This window comes from Botryllus schlosseri, chromosome 6 (assembly GCF_051294905.1).
Source record: "Botryllus schlosseri isolate E-star chromosome 6, Bs_hap1, whole genome shotgun sequence".
NCBI lineage: Eukaryota > Metazoa > Chordata > Ascidiacea > Stolidobranchia > Styelidae > Botryllus > Botryllus schlosseri.
This window is the reverse complement of record NC_137241.1, coordinates 12366829-12385103: the sequence shown is the minus strand read 5'-3', so window position 1 is coordinate 12385103 and position 18275 is coordinate 12366829. Positions and strand designations below refer to the sequence as shown.

Here is an 18275-nt window from a genome sequence, read left to right as displayed (position 1 = left end):
GTCTAAACTTCATAATGTGATTGGCTATTTTCATCTTGGTGGGTAGCATACTAAGTAGAATAACTACAAAATCATAATAATTGTATACCGGTAATAGGGATTCTTGCTATTGTCAATTTCCAGACTATTTTGTGTGATGAAGATCATGGATAATATATTGTTTTCAGACTATGCATGCGCGCTCGTAAAGGACATCCTCGTACAAGGACGACTCTATGTATCTCAGAATTATTTATGCTTCCATTCAAACATACTCAAATGGCAAACCGCTGTAAGTCAAACATCTGATGTATTTTGTGGGAGAGATCTTCGATAACTTTTTAATAGTTAATCTAACGACTTTTATGCATATTGCACGTTTGTGATAAATATTGGTCTGCGATTCTGTTGAAGATTCCATGGCGCTTCCTAATCAGTTCTGAACCTGGAGTGGTGATCAGACACTACACTTGGAATCTGTGAAACTTGCATTCACTGGCATAAATTAGCGTATCTTACTATCAATAATATATCAGCAATTTTGACAAAGAAAATAAAATTCATTATCAGACTATGACGGTCATGAGAACAAGCAGAGATTATCATGTCAGGGCAAGGGTCGTCATCCGGTGGCACGCGAGGGTTTGAGTGGCCCGCGCAGTAATTTCGAAAATATGTATATTATCAAATAATGAATTTATTGTCGAATTTATTGTAATCTATTGTGAATTTACAAGGTCAACTAACACTTTGATTAGCCCAAACGGGACATTTGGTATGTTGATGACTAAAAAAGCAATAGTTTCGGTGCATTGGCATATCCTGGTGCAGCGGAATAGACCATTCCCACAATATTTGTAAATTAATACATAGTAAATTATTCCACAGCTGATTAATTTACCTTGATTTAGTTTCCACGCTTCGTGCGATTCTGGGCCCTATATCTTTTAGTTACCCCCCTCCCCGAAAAATTATAAGATGCCCATAATATAAAGAATTGAGGAGTTTAACTGTATTTGCTATTATTTAAATACTTAAGAATTGAGGCCATTCGGATGCTGGAATGGTTTAGCATGTGGCCCTTTGGCCACCCCTGTGCTAGGGCATGCAAAAACATATCTTTTATATTCAGTAATCACTTTGGGTGTCTTGCATCTAAACACACATGAGGCTAATGATAATTTCAAAACGTTGCAAGTTGTTAGTTAAGTCCACAAAGTTGACATGTTGTCTAGTGTCTGGTAATGATAGCCTACCTGTCGAGTGTCTATAATACTAGTGATTGAAATGGTCAGTGCTCCATTATTACCTTGCTAATGACTCCTACTCGAGCCATGTATTTTGAGGAAAAATATTTTTTGTATTTCAGGTCACTGTGAACTTAGTCGATATTAATCAAATGACCAAGGAGAAAACTGTTAAAGTCATTCCAAATGCAATACAATTTCTACTAAAAGACCAACCGAAAATAACTTTTACAAGTTTCACTGCAAGAGACCGTGCTTACCTTGCTATTTTCAGATTGTGGCAAAACGCACTTCTTGACCAGGTAATCATTTTACAGAATTTTGCATATTATTTTATTAATTAGCGTAAGTCGGGCCCTCGTTGTCATGGATTATTGTTCAATTTCAAGTCAAAGCTGCAAGTACTGTGTGTGGCTGTGTCTGTACCTATCAATTACAATTACAACCGCAATTTTTTCTCAGCCCATGTCTGCTCACGAGTTATGGAGCCAGATTCACCGGAATTACGGGGAAGAGCTGGGTGGCTGTAGCTCTGACGATGACTACGTAAGACCGAATCAAATCACGAAAAAGCATCAAAGCATTGGTAAATTTTCACCCCATTTTATATTCTTGATGTCGTCTTATAAACAGAGGTTTCTGGTGTTTCTGTAACATACATACCATGCTCCGTAGCAGTACTGGTGAACTGTTGGATGCGTCGGTGACTTTGGTGGCGCTGTAAGCAGAATTGTACAAACTATGGGAATTTCAAAATGTGCAACTAGAACCAGAACTAACGACTTTTATTAATCTGTAAATAACTAACTCACTAACTAACAACTGGTAATGCGAATTACTAAAATGAAAACAAGCTATTGGAGATAGTGTCGGCATTTCAAAAGGTTTTGAGTTTGGAATGGGAGGGGCTGCGACCCAAAAAACTACACTCTGGCTACGCCACTGTTAGTAGTGATGACTCTGTGCCAGCAATTGCTGCAAGAACAGCACACAACAGAACACAGATATCACGATTTATGTACAACTAAATCAGAACTGCTTACATTTTAAAATACAAAACTTCAACTAGAACCAGTTAGTTGACCGTTAACTAACTAGGTTTGCAGTTTGTACAAATCTGGTTGTAGGAAATGTTATGCGAATTCCAGTATGAAATGAAGAACTTATTATTCACCATCCGGAACTTGTTTTGTCCTTCTAGGTGTCTCTAATTCATAAAATAGCTTTTATAATTTGTGGATGATGGAAACAAATATGGTCATAAATATATGCGGATCGAAAGTATTTCTAGGGCTCTGCAAAAGTGATGAGGTACCGTATTTGTGTGTTTCTGCAGTTATTATGTATGCAGGGTTGTAACCAAGTCATAAGGTTCCGAGTCACAGGTCAATCTCACATTTATAGTTTTGACTCGAGTCAAATTGAGTCATTTACAATTCACCACCGAGTCAAGTCTTGGTCAGCTAGTAGAGGGTCGAGTCCGAATCCAAGTCGTTTTGTTTACTGTTCAGTTTTCAGCTCAATAGTCTCCAACTCACTTTTTTCAACTATGCCCGAGTGCTATAGAATGGCTTGCATTCATAATTTCCTCAGTCTTGACAGTTTCTGTCGCTATTTTCCAAGTATCAGGACTGATAGACGAATAACCAATAATGTGGTGACTTTACTATTCTTCGAAGTTACAATGAAATGCCTGTCTTGACCATCCTAGTCTTGAGTCATCATATGACTTAGTTTGAGTAATGCAAAATGACTCGAGTACAAGTCGAGTCAATACAAAAATTGACTCGAGTCAAGTCATTTTACGCATTTGAAAAAATGACTCGAGTAACAAAAAAATTGCAGGGTCATGACTCGAGTCATTACAACCCTGCATGTATATATTCAATTTCTGCTCCCTTCTTTATGTCACTGAATCATGTCTTTTCAGTATTGTTCCATTTCTTTTTGATCAGGCGTTGAGGGGGACGTCAAGTACGAGTTTGGAACGACGAATAAGGTCAAAAGGTTGTCAAACGCTACACAAACCGCGAACGACGAGGACTATGAGAAATCTGAAAGATCGAGCAAATCTGGCAATTCGTCGTGTGACAGCCCCATGAAGGAAGGGCACGACTTTCTTTCGACAGGAGATGAGAAGTCAAGTCATGTTCGTGATCATTATTAATATTGGGGTGGGATGGGCAAATTTTAGTACATGAGTGAGCAGTTTGAACGATATAGAAAGTTCAGATATGTACCTTTGATTCGCACACAAATAATATATTACTAGTTTTACATTGAGTTTTACCTACCTCATTGCACTTAGGAACAATGCTGTCGGGTGATCACTATTTCACTGAAATGTCATTTCTACTAACTTTGTACTACGTGTTTCGTATGATGTGGTATGACCAATCGAGTTTCCAAGGCTTTCACAGTTTCGATAATATATTTGTTGATGAATTAACTCTTAGTGGCAAGGAACGTATAATTTCTGTACTGTACTCTAAAAAATCATCTGTTACTAGTCGACTCAAATCATTTTTGTTAATTCTGATTCAGATTTGAGTACCCTAGTTATATATATTAGGTTTCAAATTAGGATTCTTTCAAGTTTAAACAGTCCTTAAGCTTCCTCATATTGTGGTTCGCAAACTGTGCAATGTAATCAAGTTATATTAATGTATATGGCATTCAAAAACTGACTGTGGCCACACCACACAATGGATATATGATGTTACATTGCATTAGTCAACGCGACTGGAAAGCATAATTTGATCACATTTTCCGGACTGTTTAACTTGCCTGGGGTGTGCGTATTGTTATTTCTGTAATGCTTGATTATGAGGCAGACATATGAGATGCTGTACTTTGTGGCATTCATTATTTTATAGCAAGCCTGTGATGCATCTCATTTATTGTGCAGAGCTCTAGGAACTTCCTGGATGATGACATGTTTAATGAAAAGCTGGACGAAGAGGAGGAAGACCAATTTATCGAAGCAAACACCTCTTCAAATCGTAATGCCGCTGGTGCTGAAATGCAAGTCAAAAATGAAGATCACGAGGAAAGCAGTGATGGTAGGTTTAATTTTCATGAATCAGCAATTCTATCGCTACATACAGCACCATTGTAAAATTTTTCTAGACAGTTATAAAAGCTATTAAAATTTTTGATCTGTATTTATGTCCGATCCATTACCTACGATTGCATAATTAGTGGTATCGTACAGGTACCATAAATGTTATATTGAAACATTTTAAATCTATGTTCGAGATCCAAAGTATTGTGTCATCGTGCAAAATGTAGACATGAATATGAAGACTCTGAAATTGGACACACATCAACAATGGCAGTCAGTAATCAACTGCTACATGCCATGTAATCATAGTAAGCTGTAATCTGCTGCTTGGTAAAATGACACTAAGACAGCTTCTATCGTACTGAGTTTAACGGTAATGAACAATGATCCTACCACAGATTCAGACAATAGGTATTGGAAATCGTCCCCAGCAGCATTTTTCAAGAGCTACTCTCAATAGGGTTTGTGTGGCTCTCAGCAATGCTCAAAATCATTGGTGCTTTATAGTCAAGTATGCTGTGTGCAATTTGAAATAAATCAAAATCACAAATATGCATTTGGGAACATTAGCTTGAGAGAAAACTATACTTCATCATGAAACATTATGGAGTTGACAGATCAGCTATAATTGTTTGTACGGTAACGTTGAATATAGGCCTTCGTATGTTGCACCCTATTTGAGAATTAGCTCTCTGTAAACTCACGCATAACTTCAGTGGGTCTAGTTTGCGGCCATCTATGTTGGTACTGGTACCACTAATGTTTAGCAATACATTTTTGGGATTTTGTCTTTGGGGATAATGCAGAAATCTTGGAACATTAAGTGAGGAAATGATTCAGATGCAGTGATTTTTCTAGTTAACCTGCCCGTTCTGCATATCAGTATAAAATATTATAATAATTATATAAATATTATAAAAAAACGCTTTCATGTGGTACCCTGATCTGCAACGCTGACTGTGAATGTTGTTATGAAGCACTGGGCAGAATATGAACTAATGTAATGTAATGCAGCTCGGCGGATACAAAGTGAGTAAGGTCTGGATACTTTGAAATTGATTTTGAAACCCGAATTTTAGATGTTCAGGAAATGATTGCTCCTGGCGTAATAAGCGACTTCCTGCTTTGTGACGTGCCTGTCAGGATATTTTGCCAACCAACCTGAACAGTTGTGTGGATAGATTTGAATTGCATGCCTGTGTAAGCACCATTTGAAACATCGATTTTTCGACGTTCGTTCAGAATCTGCGGATTTCATGATGGAGAATTTACCAAAGCACTCTTTCAGTCGAACGTACGCCACGTCTGTAAAAGATATGCATCGAATCATATTTGGCGATGATTGCCCGTTTTCAAGGGACACTCTCGTCAACAAAGGAACTACAGGTGGCTTGTTATAAGCTATTGCTGTATATAGGCTACATACATAGAATACAAAATCTTTTGAAGTATGTTAACACAAACTTATTTAAGATCAATGGTAAGACGATTCAACTTTGGTAAGTCATTGAATGATACATTCAGATTGAAATAACCCAAATATTTACGGGTGACACTCGTCAGGGCTCAGGGGCAATCACCAGCAACTACTAATGAATTCAAAATCACGGCCATAACTGCACAATGCACATGCACACCCCACACTAGGGCTGTTCAAAAATAACTTTTATTCAAATTCTACTGGCTACTTGATAAAATTGTTAGGTTGCCTAAAAAAGCGATGCACACCGATTTGGGTTCAATGCCAATCACTAGAAGTGAAGCTATTCGAGTACAAAATTTTGGATTTATTTTATAAAATTAAATATAAAAATTTTTCAAATTTTACTGACTGCCATAACTAATTGTTAAGTTGCCTGAAAAGATGCACAACAAATTGGGCTTAATTGCAACTTAAACATGTTTATTTTTTTGAAGATTTCAAAAATTTAGTAGGCCTACTCCAATAACTTCGCTTCTAGTGATTGGAATTGAGCCAAAATTGGTGTGCATCGTCTATTTAGGCAACTTATTAATTTTATAGAGTAGCCAGTAAAATTTGGGAAAAAAGTTATTTTTGAACAACCCGAGAGTTTAATGAACTATATTTAGATAGTACATAAACTCCTTCTGCTGACGCAAACTAGGTTGGCGTATAAATGTTGTTCAATGTTAAATGCTGACTGTTGATGCACACAGTTCTATTGAATTCTCTACTAGTTGCTGACAATCATACCTGAAAAGTATCAGCCGGAAATATTCTGGTTTATTTCAATATGCATCTATTATTCAATTGTAAAATGAACTATTTCATCCGTTCATCATGCAGTTGCATCAGAATTGTGATGTCATCACACATAAGATAATAATGAGACATAATGCATAAAATCTGAAAAATCAGATGTTGCTTCCAGAATGGAATCATTTCAATTAATCATATTGCCGAGTCATAAGCACAAGATCATCCTAATATTCTTTCAGCAAGAATTTTTATCCTATGCTTATTGAGTGTGCTAGTAATGCAATACATTGAGTCTGTAAGGATTCACCAGTTGCTACAGCATCTACAGTATATGAGCATGAATTTATCTCTTTCCGGTCGGGTTTTTGCTGCTGAGGCAAGAATGATTCGTGATAATTCTCTAGTGTGGAAGACCTAGATACCTTCTGAAAATTGTATGCTCAATTATATGAAATGCTTTGTATCTCATCGTCGTGTTTGTGCTATACACAAAATTGTCAAAAAGTGACACTATGATATTACCAGGCATATCATTCGGAAAGTGGCAAGAAGATGACAGCAGTCCTGGTCAACATATCCGTGAGCTTAGCTATACATTGCGGCTCGATAACTCCTTCGGACCCAAAACTTCTTTTGTGAAAGAAACCCAAGTGAGCTTTTTTGTCATATTTTCCTGATCTGCTCAGGCTCAACCTCATCTTTCCTAGATTCGTTATCCGTGTTCGGTCATCGGTAAATCATATATCGTGGATTGTATTGCTCAAAACTACGGCATACCGTATGCTGATTACTTCTACACGGCTATGAGATATGCAATTCGAAAAGTTTCCAAGAATTCCTGTGAATTGCGGTAGGTTGCCTTATTATCACTCTATCATGTACCAGTAGCTATTCTGATGGTTGAAATATCTTGAACGTCACTAAGACTTCGTCGGACTATCCGTATGTGACTGGTTTTGAATGCCAACCCAAACGTGGGTTATGTATCCTTAGAATATAGGTTTACGAAGCTAGAATTTTGAGGTTTTTAATATATTTATATGATAAGAACCTCCAAACATGTGCTATTGACACACTTGATATATTTGGAATTATTTTGAGGTATAATGACAGTGCTATTGGTATTGCATGCATGACTCACCCTCAAACAGGTTTCTAATTGCAACTCTTCTGGTCAGTAGGATCCTATTTTACAGAGGTCAGCAACCGTTGTATACTTATGAATAATGGTCACTGATATTTCACTTATAGATAATTTGATTTTAAAAAGCAAGTTGATATCTTGTTTTACTTGGGTGCCCCTAAGCGATAGTATGGTATATGACAAATCTAGAGTTCAATATTCCAGTTGGTAAATCGAAGCACTTTTCCATCACTGGCAGAATAACATGGGAGCTTCGTTATAAGAAATCTCCTTGGGGACTTGTGAAAAATTTCATTGAAAAGAACGTTGCAAGCGGAATGTCAGAAAATTTCAAGAAACTGCAGAAGCAGCTGCAAGACCGAATTGATTTAGAGAAATCTCAATTACCAACCTCTGACACGATATCGTCAACTAAGTCAAGTGAGTGTACACTGTACAGATTGACATAGTATTTGTACATTGTGTTGTAGATTTCCAATATTATGAGCATTATGTTGTTTACAACACTATCTTTAAGGGACTTGGTAAACAGTACTAAAACCTTGAACATACTTGGTTCGATTTCTCTTATTCATCATATCAAATCATATCTATTGTAGTTAAGGCTGGTCAAAATCGAGTATTGCAGTACCACTCTTTATTACACAAGAGTACAAATGATGAGCCATTTCACAACACATGTTTGGGTTGCGATCTATACTTTAAGGACCCCACCATTGAAGGGATAAAAATTTGCATTACTGTAACTGGTTGCAAATGTGAGTCTGTATTGATGGTATTTATTATTATCTTCATGCCTCGTGCCATTCGAACCGTCATTACAAAATTATGATGATTGTTGAAAGAAAGGAAACATACATAAAGTCCATTTTAGGCTTAGGTGTGCAGATTTAATGTACACCAGCTTTTGAACCAGATAACGTATTAATTATAATTCTTTGAACCGATAGCAGACGGTATTGAAAATATTAAGATCTTGGTTGCTTAGCGTCCACTTGCAACGTAATAATTTTATTTATCACACGAGTTTTTGGAGCCCAGCTCCTACGTCAGGTCCACCTTACAGTATTAATTATAGTGCGCAGATATTTATTCACTACGGCTTGTGCGCGATGAAGTTATTGTCAATGCTTCGATTAGTGTTACAAGTACATCGTCAGTCAAACAAGGTATTACAAATGTGTCGCTATTACATAAGTTGGAATCCGCTGTGCGTAAATTTCCTATTAAGCGCATTTGAATTATTCCACATCAGAAAAATTAACAATCATGCACGGTTTTCATCCGCACTGCAATTTTGTTCATCCGCACAACCGCGCACCATCCGACAGGTTGAAAAGCACTGGTCTTGAGCATATTCTACAATAAATTCTCTAATAGTACACCACTAGGTATCAGATGATGATAATTCCAAGTAGCGTTCTTTTGCCAATTTGTTCCGAAAGAGACCTGCGGTATATTGTGCTTTTGACATTGTGAAACAGAGGTAGTCTTGTTGAATCTAGATAAATAACATTTGATCTGTACAAACAGGTGGTGTTCGGCGTCGGAAGCGGAAGTCCCTGTCGTCAACCGCTAACACATGTAAAGCAAAAACGCAAAGTAAGGAACATTGCATATATTGCGCTTAGAACTACATAGCTGGATCAGTTTTCTTATTTACGTGCCTGCATTAACGAAATGAACTGTCCTTGAGGTATTGAGATCTAAATTCCCTGATATTCTGTTTAGCATCAAGCGAATCGCCTGGTAAAGATGATGGGAGCAAAACCTCATCAGATATCGGATATGATAAAAAACAGTAAGTGTTTTTCCATCCTTAATCTCTTTCTAGGTTTTGTTGTCGGCAGTATCGAATAATATCCTTATTCCAAAGTTCTTTAAAATGAAGCTGGGGTCAATTGTTTTTGTTGAGCCCGTAGTTAAAAGGAGTACAATTTTGGGTGTCACAATTCTCACACAAAACTCATATGGTAACGAAAAAATATTTATATTTAAATTGAATCTAATCTTTAGTCAGTGACTGAGAAAACACTTTTTTGTGGATCTCGCATCAGGTTCATGTCGAATATTAGTGGAACTGGAAGATAACATGAAATTAGTTTGTTTGACCCTGTGTTTCCCAAACATTTTTGCTGGGCTGGGCAACAAACCAGTGTAAGTGATGAATGATTCATTCAAATCTTATCGCAATGGATCAGTGGAGTTCAAAATATGATGAAGGTATTGATAATCATGTTTCAAATTACCAGTATGGACTTTTGTGACATTTGTAAATAGGTTAGGAATTACAAGGTCTACCTGAACAAACTGTAAAATTTAACCGGTAGAATCAAAGTCTCTCGAAAAAAGCTGACGTCTTTCTATGCGGACTTGGTGGTAATGAATGGTATGAAAACAACTTATTATTTTTGCAGAAAATCTTTGTCAAATAAAGCTGGTTCTTCTACCTTGTTGACACCCAACGGATTTCTACCAAATGAAATGAAATCTGACCAGACAAAGTCACCGAAATTGCATTATTTCGGACAAGGTGCAAGCGCAAAGTTTATATTTGGTGCTATGCTGTTCCTGTAAGTCGAAAATGCATTTGCCCAGCTACAATTTGTTTGTAATTTCATATTCATTTAGACTTGCACTGCTCCTCTATAGTAATTACAATATGAGTCGGAGACTTCATATACTGGAACAAGTAGCTGCAGCAGCGGCTAAAGCTGACGGGGTTGATCCTTCTGTTACGGCTGCCTTGTTGGATCGGTAAGTTTCCACCTTTTCAAGTACATCTTAACTGCTTACTAGGATTGTTACAATTTTTTATTTTCAAATTTCACGGACTAGTTAAAAAAATTGTTAGGTTGACTGAAAACCTTGCATATCGAATTTGGCTCCCTTCCAAACTTGTAGGAGATTTTTTTAACATTACTGGCTGCCGCATGAGATTGTTCCATTGTCTTAAATATGATGCATAACAAATATGGCTCACTTCCAATCTGTTGATGGAGTAGAAAACTTCCGATATAAAAAAAATAGTATTTACGATGAGAAATTTCATCATTTTGCCATATTTCTCCAATAAACTCGCTTCTATGGGTTGGAATTGAGCCGGATCGTTTTTTTAGATGACGGAACAATTTCATGGGGTAGCCAATAAAATTTGGATATATTTAAAAAATTTTCAAATAAATCCAAAATTTTTCATTGGGAGAGCTCCGCTGCTACAGATTGGAAGGGAGCCAAATTCGATGTGGAGCCTTTTTTTAGGACAGTTAACTTTTTAAAATAAAGTTATTTTTGATCGGCCTTTTTGCTTATGTTGTAGTGGGATAGAATACCAGTCGCAGTTTGCGAAGCATTTTCAAAGTGTCCTCGAGACCACTAGATTTGCAATATGAATGATAGTCTGATTTGTGATTTCTAAGACATGTCAAAGCTACTTCAAGTGGAGGTAGAAAATGAAGGCATGTCAAATAAGTTGTTTCAAAAGTAGATCTGTTCTAGGGATCATATAATTTTAGTAACTCATCGAATGTCAACTACTTGTCTCTTTGATAGGTTGCCTCAAGGTGAAAGAGGCTGAGAACCACTGAGTTTTTATTGAGGAATTCATAATTATTGCATTGTTGGTATTACTTTCACGCCAATATGAATGTGGCTTTCTAGACATCCCAAAATTTAAAAAATGGCTTGAAATCTCTTTTTTGCGTGTTACCAACACTAGTTCAAGGTATTCGAAACTGACTCGGGTAAGGATTTCCAGAAAGCTGTTCAATCCTGAACATACCTATGTACAATTGCATGGCCAATAGAGCTTTTCAAAGTTAACTTTATTTCAGATTTTTACAGCCATTAGCTAAAATTATGATTGGCTACAAAAACGTTGCTAATCAAAGTTTGCTCCATTCCAGCAAGTAGTAGTGAAGCTATTTGAGTTTAAAAATTTTGAATTTATTATAAAAAATAAGAATTTTTTTACAGATTTTACTGGCTAATCCATGAAATTGTTAGGTTGTTCTTGGATTACCCATAGTAAATGTTATTTTTTCAAATCCACGATTTTCAACTCCAATAGCTTCGCTTCTACTGGTTGGAATTGAGTCAATTTGCTGTGTATGCTTCACTAGACTACTTGACAATTCCATGGAGTAGACCAGGGGGGGAATTACAAAACAATGCGGTAAATCAGAATCTCCGCCGGCGGTAACGAGCTCTCTCGAAAACGATTACCGCATGGTGTCAAAATTGGTATTTCAAAACATTTTGTGGCCAGCTCACGCAAGAGTGCTTTGAACTCACGTAAACTCTCGTAATTCCAGACGCAATCAACGCAATCAACACGCTAATTTGTGATTTCGCCAAGTCGGCAATCTCAGTAAAAGATGACATCAAATGAGGGCTTATAATGCTGTGTGGTGAGCAACGATTTGTAATTTAACTGCGATAATCTTTCACAAACAGGGAAATGGAAATACCCGAATTGTTTTGGTTTTTCTCTGAAGAGAACAAAATTACAGGCGTACGGTACATTATAGTTTGTCTGCTTTAGGCCGCTGCGTCTAATCACGCGTACATTGCGTTTTAACTTCGTATGAGGATACAGTTGGAACAATACATGCATAACATTCTGGGAACATGGCCCTGATCGTAATTCGCAACGACTTTATAGGCCTACCGAATCGGACTGAATGCTACCGTTCGGCAGCGAATTACTTATTGACAAGGCGACCACACGGCATATCACAGCATATCGATATGCTAGCCAAAGTTAAAAAGTGGATAATAAATAAATCTATTTGACAATAGATTACTAACTACTAATCTATAATTTAACATTATAATAGCATGCTTCTCCGTTTTATTCATACAGGCCTTAATTAAACGGCGTGAGGTACTCAACTCAGTCCCCGCACTTACTGGTCCGTATGTGAATTCAATTCATAAGCGTTATATATCGCCACTGCCTTATTCCGCTTGATTTTACTAACAGTTAGGCCTACGAAATATGACCCAATTGGGTAACTTACAGGACATGCCATCTCAGATCGATTACTGCCTCACTTCTTTACTATATTGAAGTAAAATATTAAGAATTTGAAGTTCAAAAAGTTGCAATTTCCAGCGCGGATTCAACTCCGCCAGCTAGAAGTTGGGCGGTAAGTTAGCGCGAGAAATCTCCGCTAATTTCAGTTTTGTAATACTGAACTTCGCGGATAGTGACGTTTGTGACGCAGCCCGTTCACGTTTTCTCTCGATTCCTAGGTTTTGCGGTAAGTCAATTTCATCGGTAAAAATGCTCTCGAAGACATCTTTATTGATGGTTTTGTAATCGCGATTGTCCGCTTCTCTCGAATTGTGACGGTAAATGTTGATTCCGCAGTGCGGTAGTTGTTTTGTAATGCCGCCCCTGGGGTGGATAACCTGCGGCCGTAGAAGGAAATTTGTGTGGCCGTCAACACGTAATTGAATTAGTATGTGATGGCGGCCGTCGACATGCAAATTTAATTGCACTCCAGAATTTCCGGATGAATTGTAATTAATCTTTAAATTGTCTTCCCACTAGACGCGATTCTGTGGCACTTCATCATTCGATTTTAGCATAGTAACGCCCTTTGCAATCTCAGCCGTACAGTACAGATGAAAACAACATAGAAGATGATGTGTCCCATATGGAAACACCGTGTGCTCCTAATGAATGAAATTTGTTTCTGGTGTACGTTCGGGCGATTCCAACACGTTTTCACTACGGAAAATCCTGATGAGAGGTCAAGAAATAACAGCATGCAACTAATGACATGAATAATAACAATTGGCCCGTACCCGAAGATGCATCATCCATCATTTATAACTTGCGCTAGATTTTCAAAGCCCTAAATTTTCGAAAATACTTCCTCCTACTGGTGAATCTGATCACATGGGCTGAGAACGAATAAATACTTGATAGTAATATGTGACACTACTGATATTGATGACGAAATTAATTCGTGAATCTGAAATAATTTTCGCGCTTCACACCATCATAGTGGATCCCACTGACCAATCGCAATTAAGGTGCTTATAGTAAGTTGATATGAAAAAGTAAATTAGTCCCGAGTTCACCAGAAAAGGACATGGACAGTTTAGCATATGTATTTGGCGTCCAGTTAGTTCATTACGGCTATGCCTGGAATGTGACCGTAGGCTACATAAGTAATCCGTGAATAGTAAGAAGACTGGCCACCCCTGGAGTAGACAGTAAAATGTGAATACTTTTTTATTAATTTTTTATTGTAAATTCAAAATTTTCCAGCTCTGTTAGCTTCACTTGTACTAGTCGGAATTGAGTCAAATCTCGTCTGCAGCGTTTTTTTTTTCAGCCAACCTAACAATTTTAGAGTTAATAGCTGTGAAAACCTGATCTTCACAGATTTCAAAATGCTGCGTATTTATTGTTTATGTGCTATCGTCTCACAGTTTCTATTACTTACCAATATACAGACCGGGAGTTCCCATCACAAGTAGCCCAGAACTAATGTCTACATATCTGCAAGCGATTGATAAGAGATTGCGGGGCTTGGAAGATGCTGTTGTGAAATTAACCAAGGAATCAAAGGCAAAGTGGGAACAAATTGAAAAACGTTGGGATGGATTGGAATCACTGGTAAGTGTTTTGCTGACAACAGCAGGAGATACTGGACATTGTTGCGATTTTTGAAAAGATGGCAAACCAAACTTGTAATGGTGTAAGGCAGACTTTGCAAAACTATGAACTACATTGTAATCATGCTTTCTGATTAATAGATGAACAATATCCAAAAGAATTTCCTGTTTTATGTGTCGATTTAGATTCCAATTGCTTTAATAGTAAGGTTGTTCGAAAATAACATTCTTTTCCAGATTCCGGGATTCACTGATTAAATTGTAAGGTTGCCCAAAAATAACGCTGCACACCAAATTTAGCTCAATTCCAACTAGTAGAAGCCCACAAAGAGCCCATTGAAATTTTTGAATTTATTAAAAAAAATAAGAATTTCATTCAAATTTTACTGTCAACAACATGAAATTGTCGAGTTGTCTATAAAAGCGATGCAAAAACAAATTTGACGCAATTCCAACCCGTAAAAGCCAAGTTATTTAAGATTTTCATTATTAATTCTGGGATTACCCACCGTCAATACTATTTTTGCAACTTTCAACTGCAATATCTTCGCCTCTACCGGTTGGAAGTCGACAAAAAATATAATGCACTGTTCTGCACTGCATAGACATAGGGTCAACTAGATCAGGTGTACGTAATAATCGATCTTTGGCATAGACTAGTGCTTCCCAATGTGGCCGTGATGGTGAAGCGTCCGGCTACTTGATGGGTGGGTCGTGGGTTTGATCCCCGGCCGGGTAAGACCTGATTAAGTGATTAGGAACACTGTTACACTGGTATCCACGACTTCCCTGCTTGGCGCTCATGCATTACTGGGATAGCATGGAGGGGTGGTGCAAGACTTAGAAAGCCGTCAAAGGCTATATCTGCACCTTCCTTGTCCAGCGGCATATGCACATCATGCACTCATGGTATGCACATCAGTCATGAGTCGGTGTATATGCCGCAAAAACATCAAGGACAAAACCACACCACTTCCTTTCCTGTCCACCCCCAGTGGATGAATTTGAGAAACAAGGGGGCGAAAATACCGAAAGGGCCATATGCAGGCGAATGGCGAATGTTAGGAAGTCCAGTGAGATATATTTAATTAACATGAATGGGAAGACATCTTTTTCTGCATATGACGCGAAAGTTGACTGGAATAAAGGTCAACTCAATGGAAAGTAGCCGCATGAACCGGTTTTAAAAATCACCTTTTTCAGTCAATGCACCAGCAATCAGAGTTAGATGAATAAATCTTCTGTTTTTATGTATAGGGTGAAAAAAGTTGTGTCGAGCTTGGTAAGGGAGAGATAAGTCAAAAAAGGTTGAACGTATATATTCAATAGTATACTGAATTTCAATACCTCCAAGATTCTCTTCCAATAGAACTTACAATCATAACACTTCTTTATTGGGTTAGTATTTACATAAAACACTTGATCAACGTGTGAGACATCAAAACAACTCTTTATTTCGTGTTTTTAAAGTTTTGGTAAAGTGCTAATCAGAAACAACATATTATGTGTTGAAATATTGTGGAAACTGGTTGCTTCCCATCCCAGTTCGACAACCCTGGCCTAATCTGATCTACTTTCTATTCCAATTTAAAGAATGAAGCAGTTTTTGGGCCCTTCGAAACTGCTGTATTAACCCAATTGATCATTGCACCTCACTTTCCGACCAGCATTTAGTTTACAGGTACATAACCGAAATAGATTTGTCATCGCTGATGCTATACAGATACATAACCATTGCCACATACTTTTAGGTGAACAAGCTACTGAAAACTGAGGTTTCGCAAGGAGCTTGATGGTGATCACTGTCAAATTATAATCTTGAAACCGGTCACGACGATTGAATGAAGAATCTCAACTCTGTGACATGTTTTTCTTGCCTGATGCTGATATAGGCAAAGTGCAGTCATCGGAATTTTACTGATTTATTCCACATCACATCTCGGGGACTGTGTGCTGTCAATAGTACCAACTGAAGATCTGCGAACAGCAATCCGAAATTTATTACCAATTCAACAAATGTCTCATCCACATACTGAAGAAACCTTGAAAGCCACTGCCAGTAGCAGGGATATATGCTTCTAATTTGTGCACCCGAGCGATTTAGGATTATTTTCTAGGCCACACCTATTTCATGTCACTTGTAACATACTCAGATCACTGTGCCCAGTTCACAGGGTCGGAGTCATACTATAAATAGACTCTACTGGTAATGCTGTAAATGATTGGCAAAGAGCCCACCAAATATGAACAATGTTCATGAACACTGACAAGTATCTTCGGTTCCTATGATGTGTCGATCAACAAATGAAAACCCTCGATATATTTATAGTATGGTTAAATGAAACGTCATAACGACTTGTGAATTTGTGTGATTTCAGATATTTATTTCTCCTGCGATACTGTCTTATTGAGAATTGGATGAGATTTGGCAACAAATGACGAATGTCATAACTGGGGATTTGCTTTAAACCAGGGTTGTAACCAAGTCACAAGTCAATCTTACTTTTATAGTTTTGACTCGAGTCAAGTCGAGTCATTTTCAATTCACCACCGAGTCCAAGTCATCAAGCAGTGGGTCGAGTCCGAGTCATGGTATTATGACTCGAGTCCGAGTCCAAGTCGTTGTGTTGACTGCTCAGTTTCCAGTTAAAGTCTTGTTAAACCCACTTTTTATAACTCTGTTTGGAGATATCGAATAGTTCACATTTATAGTTTAGTAATTTCCCTCACTTTTAGCAGTTTTTCGTCACATTTTCAAGTACCAGTACCAATGGACGAAAGCCTAATATGGTGGTGACTTTACTATTCTTCGAAATTACGATGAAATATCCGTCTTGGCCGTCTGAGTCTCGAGTCATATGACTCGGTTCGAGTCATGCGCAATGACTCGAGTACAAGTCGAGTCAATACACAGATTGACTCGAGCCGAGTCATTTTCGTGTTTTGAGAAAATGACTCTAGTCAAGGCGTCTCATCGGAAAATCGTGACTCAAGTCGAGTCATGACTGGAGTCATTACAACCCTGGTTTAAACTCATGCGCTCGTCTGTATTGCTAATGAATGCTTCAAAAGAACATCTTCGGGTATTCATTGGCAGTGATGCTTGACCAACATAGCGAACCACTATATTTTCCTGCACCCCCTGATCTGCCCCGTCAGCTATTTATAGCATTATGCGAAGCTTAACGCTGCAGCATATCCATCATTCCAACATACATAAGTGGACTTTGTTAAAAAGGTCCGTTGTGATATATTATTTATATTTCATTAATCTTCGTCCGTACAAATAAGTGTATAAATCTAATTCACTGTGATATTTTCATTTGAAATCTTTTAAGCTGCGGTTTTCCAAGTATTCGATGGAGGGTTCTGATTTGTATCGCATTTTGAATTTAGGTTGGGTGTGATGCTGGCTTACATACCGACTTCATCCAATGACATGCATTTTCCACCAGAAATATGTGTTAAATTGATGAAATAAAGGGTTCTACTCAAATTGAAAAAATGAATGCACAAACGGTGTATCGTACCTGCACTATATTTAGATTCAATTCACTTACAGAATATGATATATCTGGCTTCATATGGCTGTGCAAATGTCCTACCACTATTATGTGCATCTCAACGAATTTCTATCTTTCACTGCTTTTGTGTTTTGTCAGATTTTTTGGGGTTTTATGTGCTCGCCATGCAATACAAATCCATTGATCCTGTTGTGAAGTTATGTAGTGATAGGTGATGTGTGGGGCAGGCATGGGGTGATTACTTTGCGAATGTAATCGATTGCGATTACGATTACTTGTGAATCACACGTTTACGATTACGATTACAGCCAAATCAGGAAGTAGTCGATTACGGTTAAAGTAATCACGATTACATTTGTTTTGCTTCTTAGAACTAATTTCAGAAGAGATATTGGAAGACAATGTAAATAAGGCTTGCGATGAAAAGGTCTAATGAGATAACAACTTTCTTTATAAATCATAC

At 37.6% G+C, this 18275-nt stretch overlaps 1 protein-coding gene across 8 annotated transcripts in view; it reads left to right on the top strand.

Annotated features, from left to right (window-relative positions):
* The window catches only part of LOC145441013 (protein Aster-B-like), a 68907-nt gene extending 50906 nt beyond the window's left edge, over positions 1–18001 (top strand). For all 8 annotated transcript variants that reach the window (XM_080318803.1, XM_080318805.1, XM_080318799.1 and 5 more), the window contains 15 exons: positions 168–271; positions 1349–1528; positions 1689–1812; positions 3182–3375; positions 4135–4288; positions 5533–5676; positions 7037–7161; positions 7219–7361; positions 7894–8075; positions 9189–9257; positions 9387–9456; positions 10073–10228; positions 10287–10412; positions 14127–14289; positions 16040–18001. In XM_080318803.1, the coding sequence (XP_080174929.1) occupies positions 168–271; positions 1349–1528; positions 1689–1812; positions 3182–3375; positions 4135–4288; positions 5533–5676; positions 7037–7161; positions 7219–7361; positions 7894–8075; positions 9189–9257; positions 9387–9456; positions 10073–10228; positions 10287–10412; positions 14127–14289; positions 16040–16081 (1976 nt within the window). In that variant the 3' untranslated portion in view covers positions 16082–18001. The remainder of the gene's footprint in view (positions 1–167; positions 272–1348; positions 1529–1688; positions 1813–3181; positions 3376–4134; positions 4289–5532; positions 5677–7036; positions 7162–7218; positions 7362–7893; positions 8076–9188; positions 9258–9386; positions 9457–10072; positions 10229–10286; positions 10413–14126; positions 14290–16039) is intronic.
* Positions 18002–18275: the final 274 nt, after the last annotated feature.